The 6,617-nt window shown below is 38.2% G+C and overlaps 1 protein-coding gene across 1 annotated transcript; it reads left to right on the top strand.

Annotated features, from left to right (window-relative positions):
- The first annotated feature begins 5,146 nt into the window (after positions 1-5,146).
- Positions 5,147-5,571, top strand: LOC141520373 (large ribosomal subunit protein uL29-like). The gene has a single exon (XM_074232067.1). The coding sequence runs from the start codon at positions 5,157-5,159 to the stop codon at positions 5,502-5,504; it is 348 nt and encodes a 115-aa protein (XP_074088168.1). The 5' UTR covers positions 5,147-5,156; the 3' UTR covers positions 5,505-5,571.
- The last annotated feature ends 1,046 nt before the right edge of the window (positions 5,572-6,617 follow it).

Below are 6,617 nucleotides of genomic sequence, written 5' to 3'. Positions count from 1 at the left end.
CTTAACTGAAAGATGAGAAAAATATCTGCTACTTTAACAAGTGCTTGCCATCTTTCATTTAAATTCTACAGTCACAAGGAGTCTTTAGAATTGAATTTTTTTTAGTGCATATATAAGGTTAAAAATAAATAGGGCCAAAAGATAGGCTTAGGATCATAGAGGATTAAGAGCTGACTCATCTATTCCATCCTTTTACAGGCAAGTAAACTGAGGTCTAGAGGAGGGAAATGAAATGACTGCTCCAAATCACAGTTAGTAACCATCCAAAGTAGGCTTTGTACCTAGATCTTTTGATTCTAGACACTGTGCTTTACTAACAAGTTGCTAAGCAGAAGAGCTGGAATTCAGACCCAACTCCCTCTTCCCTTCACCATCCCCCTCCTCCCCCTAATTCACTATTCACATAGTCTAGGAAAGTAGAGAAGAAAGACCTTTGAGGCTCCAGAATGACTAGACAAATGAAGATAAATGGAAAATGAAGACTCAAGATATTGTGATTTAAATCAATGGAAAAGTCCTCCCCCAGTCAGTATAACATTGGGGTGACTAGAGTTATACTCAGGCAACCTGGTGAGTGAATTTAAAGGATTTCTGATAGCCTCTGAGGTCCCTTCCAGATCAAAATCCATGAAACTCGGACTCCTCGGCCAGGAAACATTTTTATTGAAATGTATACTTAGTCTGGGTACTTTCTGCAAATATCTTTCAAAGTTGGTTTTGGTTTTTGAGCATGGGCCAAGGTGTTTGAACAGTTGGTTGCTGGCTCCCTCTAGTGTCTTCTTGCTGACTCTGCATGCCTGCTCATCTTGGAACCGTAAGATTTCACAGACAAGGAATAAGCCCAGTTTCCCGTTATTTCTACTCAGAAAAGAGAAGCCTTCAAGAAAGGCAGTCTTCAAGCATCACCACACTTGAAATAACGGGTTGTTTTCTAGCGCTCGGCATTCGCAGCTCTTGAGAGATATGTGTAAGTAGCCTTGGGGGACTGGAGGCATCCGAGCGTCCAAAGCGTCCTTTCCAAAGTTTCAGGGATGCTGAGAAGCTGTGACGTCAGGATCCCAGGATGAACGTCATCATTCTAGCCATCAATGGATCTGGGAAGCAGAACACCATATAGATGAGCGGATTTTCACATGACCAGAATTTTGTCATCTCTTTTTTACAAATGGAAAGATTGGACTAGAGCAGGGGCTCTTTTTTGGGGGGGGACAGATTATTTTATTTTGTAATTTGTTAAAGCAAAAATCTTTGTTAAGTACAAGTCACTGCCTAAACCAGGGTAGAGCAGGGGTTCTTAACCTGGGACCCAAGGATCAATTTCCGGTGGTCTTTGAACTTATATGGAAAAAAATACACCCTTATTTTCACTAACCTCTTCTGAAAGTTACCACTTCCCTCTATTATGTAAAAACAGTATTCTGAGGAGTCCATAGGCTTCACTAGTTAGCTAAAAGGGTCCTTGATACAAAAGAATAAGAACCCTTGAATTTGTTGCCCTCTGAATATCTCAGCTAAGGACACTGCCTTAGCTGAAGTCAGAAGGATTCAACTTCCTGAGTTCAAATCTGATCTCAAACCCTTATTATCTGTGTGACTCTGGACAACTCATTAGCACCTTGTTTGCCTCAGTTTCCTCATCTGTAAAATGAGTTGGAGAAGAAAATTGTAGACATTTGCATTATCTTTGCAAAGAAAATCCTAAATGGAGTCACAAAAAATCAGACACAACTTTAACAACAAGAAGAATATCTCATTCAACTCCAAATTTCTATAATTACTGTGCTAGAAGCTTTGTACTAAGTCAGGACTGAATTAGATTGAATCATGAGTTCCCTCCCCCTCCCACACCCCCAATCTTCTTCTCTTTCTCTTCTGATGTTTCCACTCTAAACCTAAAATGTCATCATGATTCTCCATGGCCACTCTGTCATTTCACCTTTTCCTCCTACCTCTTGCAGGGTAAATACTTGTAAATGTTTAGCAATCAATTCTATGGGGAGAAAAAAATGTATGCAGCATATAGTTTTTGAATTTGATTCTGCACCATTAACATTTTTTCCATCATTTTCTGAGGTCTAAAAAAATCCTCAAATCAATAAATCAAACCCTTATTTGTAGCATTTGCCAATTTCCAAAGTATAATAACTGACTTTTGATAGGAGCCATTTCTATCATACCCCTGTTTTTGACCTTCTTTCCCTTGCTTCTCTTCAAAACCTACCTGTCTTCTTTGTCCTCTTCTCTCTTTACTCCCCTGTCAAGAAAAATGTATAAACTGGCTCACACATTTTGTCTTGTCACTGAACTCTGAATATTCTGGAAAAGAGAGTGAGGCTGATAATTTGTGCCATTCTGCCTCACTCCAATTCATGCATAAGTCAAAACACCACCCTATATTGACATTGGTCACCTTTGAAAATGAAGGACAAACAACAACAATGAAGGAAGCTTCTATGGTTATTGGTGTTAGAATCACTGTGCCCAATCTCCCTGTTTTCTTTTGTGATAGAGAGATGAATGATCACAGCAACCCTTTGAAGCCATTCCAGGTTTCAAAGAAGAATCTAAATATGCTTACTACTATTATTACCTCTGGCAGTCACTGGTACACTGCCTTTCAATCCACAGTATTGAATTAGGTGTCTATTTGGTTGAGTTCTTAAAACATCCTGAATGTTCAGCAATTGCTAATTCATATGAGTAACCTATATCTGTCTACTCTCTTGGTCAAAGGATAGGTTGCTAGCTTTGGGGAAGATGTAAGGAACTAAAATTCCTCTTTATAAACCTTCTTATTCACTATATCTTTAACCCATGTTTCATTTCTTTCGCCCCTTGACTTTTACATATTTTCAACTATTCCCTTCCAGGTAGTTAGTATATAATGTTTAATATATCACATCTTTGAAGAATCTTAACATTTTATTCAGGGGAATTTTGAGTCAGAATAGTGTTAAATGTATTTAAAAGATTATCTCTCTATGTATCAAAAGCTCAAATGTTATTGTATATCATAGATTCTTTTGGCAGTATGGTAAAGCCTATGAACCCCTTTTCAGAATATAAATTAAATACATAAAAATATGCATTAAATACATAAAATAAAATTCCTAAGTTTGCAAAGGAAATCAATTATTTTGTAAAATACTTGTAAATTGGGCAAGTCACTTAACCCCATTGCCTTGCAAAAACAAAAACAAAATGGAAGGAGAACAAAATAAAAACTATTTGCAAAAACAACATTAACAACTACAAAGGGGGGTGGCTAGGTGGCGCAGTGGATAAAGCACCGGCCCTGGAGTCAGGAGTACCTGGGTTCAAATCTGGTCTCAGACACTTAATAATTACCTAGCTGTGTGGCCTTGGGCAAGCCACTTAGCCCCATTGCCTTGCAAAAAACAAAAAACAAAAAACAACTACAAAGGACCCATCCTATCCAGACTCTAACACCCCAGACCCAGGGGCTTACAGAAAAGTTAGAAAGAACACTAGAAAGAATAAAATGGGGAAAAGTCACTGGGTTCAACCAAAAACAACAACAAACATGCAATTCAAGAAATATACACTTGGAGAAGAGGTGAGCCAAGTCATTGACCAAGCATCATGATATGGCTGGATGCTGCCTTTCTGGTGTCCACAAAATGCCAAAAGACTGACTAGAAAGCTTCCAGTGCCCTTGTTGTATAGTTTATAATTTAAGGAGATGCAAGGGCAAGAGTTTCAAAGAATAGGGGCGGCTAGGTGGCACAGTGCATAAAGCACCAGCCCTGAAGTCAGGAGTACCTGGGTTCAAATCTTGTCTCAAACACTTAATAATTACCTAGCTGTGTGGCCTTGGGCAAGCCACTTAACCCCATTGGCCTTGCAAAAACCTAAACAAAAAAAAAGAGTTGCAAAGAATAAACTATTTTTTTTGCTATCTGCTTATACCAGTGGAGGTGGTAGTCACACTGATGAGATAGATAACAGATGTAAAGTGTATATAACTTCCTTTAAGAGCTATTTCCTCCAGCAACCAAGATCAGCTAGAACCCTTCCATATCTTCTCATCCAGGCAATTTCTGTCCATATTTTATCATTTTTCAATGAAAAAATTAACCAAGCTGCAAAATGAAGCTAGTTCTACTCAATAAAAATTCATAATAGGCAAAAAAAAAAAAGATTTAAGGGCCCAAGGTTTAGAACTCCTGTAAATTAAAGACTATAAATGAGCAGTTTTCTTAGGAAGAAATCCAAATCACTATAGAGAATTTTTTTTTAGATTTTTTGCAAGGCAAATGGGGTTAAGTGGCTTGCCCAAGGCCACACAGCTAGGTAATTATTAAGTGTCTGAGACCGAATTTGAACCCAGGTACTCCTGACTCCAAGGCTGGTGCTTTATCCACTGTGCCACCTAGCCACCCTACTATAGAGAATTTCTAATTAAAGGGATTTTAAAGTTCCTCTTTGCCTCAGATTGGCAAAGATGACAAAAATGAAAAGTGAGTTTTTAGAGAGTATGTGAGAAGACAGGCACACCAATACATTGTTGGTAGATCTGTACATTGGTCCAACTATCCCAGAAAATCATTTGGAACTATATCCAAAAAAATCACTAAACTCTGAACCAGTTATGCCACTACTAAGCCTATAGCCAACTGAGACCAAAGAGCAGAGAAAGGATTCATCCATACAAAAACATTTATGGAAGCTTTCTATTAAACAGCAAAGAACTAGAAACTAAGAGGGTGCCTGATGAGTTGGAGAATGACTGAATAATTGGGGAATAGAATACTATTATAATGAAATATTATTGCACCTTTAGAAATGATGAAAAGGCAGTTTCTGAGGAATAAGAATATTTGAATGAAATTATTCAAAGGGAAGGCAGCAGAACTGTGAATACAATTTATACAGACAAAAACTAAAAGAAAAAACAATTTTGAAATTCCTTAAGAACCCTGATCAATGTAATGAACACCCAATATTCAAAAGGACCCTTGGTGAAACCTGCTTCCCACTTCCTGACAAGAGGTGATGGAGTCAAGATGGAGAATAAGATAAGCATTTATAAACAAGGTCAAATTGTGGGCATTTGTTTTTTTCCACTATATGCATTTGTTAAAAGGTGTTTTTTTGCTCTTTCTCCTCAGAGCCGGTGGTGGAGTCTCGCATCCATGATCATGGCAAAAATCAAGGCCAGGGATCTTCGTGGGAAGAAGAAGGAAGAGTTACTTAAGCAATTAGACGATTTAAAGGTGGAACTTTCACAGTTGAGAGTGGCCAAGGTCACAGGAGGAGCTGCATCCAAACTATCTAAGATCCGAAAATCTATTGCCCAGGTCCTGACTGTCATCAACCAGACACAGAAAGAGAACCTCAGGAAATTCTATAAGGGCAAGAAATACAAGCCCCTGGACCTTTGGCCCAAGAAGACCCGTGCCATGAGCCGCAGGCTTAATAAACATGAGGAAAGCCTGAAGACTAAAAAACAGCAAAAGAAAAAACACCTGTACCCTCTTTGAAAATTTGCTGTTAAGGCATAATTTGTTCAGGTGCTAATAAATAAAAACTTAAAATTGTAAAAAAAAAAAAAAAGGTGTTTTTTTTCCCCTATCATTTTTGGAGTGGGATTGAAAGAGAGGGAGACTTGGGGGAGCTAGGTGGTACAGTGGATAGAACAGCAGCTCTGGAGTCAGGAGGACCTGAGTTCAAATTTGACCTTAGACACTTAATGATTACCTAGCTGTGTGACCTTGGGCAATCACTCAACTCTACTGCCTTCCAAAAAAAAAAAAAAAGAAAAGAAAGAGATGGAGACTCTCTTTAAAGAGAGCTTTAGTGAAGTCCCTGAAAAGGAAAGAAAAAAAATCACTAAAGTTTTATTGGTGCACAAAAGAGAGCAAAAGAAGTCAGAAGGAATTATATAGTACAGCTCTGACAGCTGAATTTATCAAATTTTCTTTTGGCAAGGCACTGGAGTTAAGTTACTTGCCCAAGGTCACACAGCTGGGCAATTATTAAGTGTCTGAGGCCCTATTTGAACTCAAGTCCTCCTGACTCCAGGGCTGCTGCTCTATCCACTGCACTACCTAGCTGCCCCAAATTTGTTATATATAAAATATATATGTATATATACATATATATTTTAGGGTTTTTTTTTTTTTGCAAGGAAATGGCTTGCCCAAGGCCACACAGCTAGGGAATTATTAAGTGTCTGGGGCTGGATTTGAACTCAGGTCCTCCTGACTCCCGGTCAGTGCTCTATCCACTGTACCACCTAGCTGCCCCATTATTATATATTTTTGAAGAATATCAAATTATACATGATATTAATGTTTTTTAAATTAATTTTTATTAAAGATATTATTTGAGTTTTACAATTTCCCCCAATCTTACTTCCCTCCCCCCACCCCCCCACAGAAAGCAATCTGTCAGTCTTTACTTTGTTTCCATGTTGTACCTTGATCCAAATTGGGTGTGATGAGAGAGAAATCATATCCTTAGAGAAGAGACAAGAAGTGTAAGAGGTAAAATGATCAGACAGTAAGATATCTCTGTTTTTCTAAATTGAAGGGAATAGTCCTTGAATTTTGTTCAAACTCCACAGCTCCTTATCTGGATAGAGATGGCACTCT

The sequence above is a fragment of the Macrotis lagotis genome, chromosome 4 (assembly GCF_037893015.1).
Source record: "Macrotis lagotis isolate mMagLag1 chromosome 4, bilby.v1.9.chrom.fasta, whole genome shotgun sequence".
NCBI lineage: Eukaryota > Metazoa > Chordata > Mammalia > Peramelemorphia > Peramelidae > Macrotis > Macrotis lagotis.
This window is presented reverse-complemented; position numbering and strand designations above follow the sequence as displayed.

Coding starts and splice junctions, on each gene's coding strand:
- LOC141520373 (XM_074232067.1), top strand. CDS start 5,157: ATGATCATGGCAAAAATCAAGGCCAGGGATCTTCGTGGGAAGAAGAAG.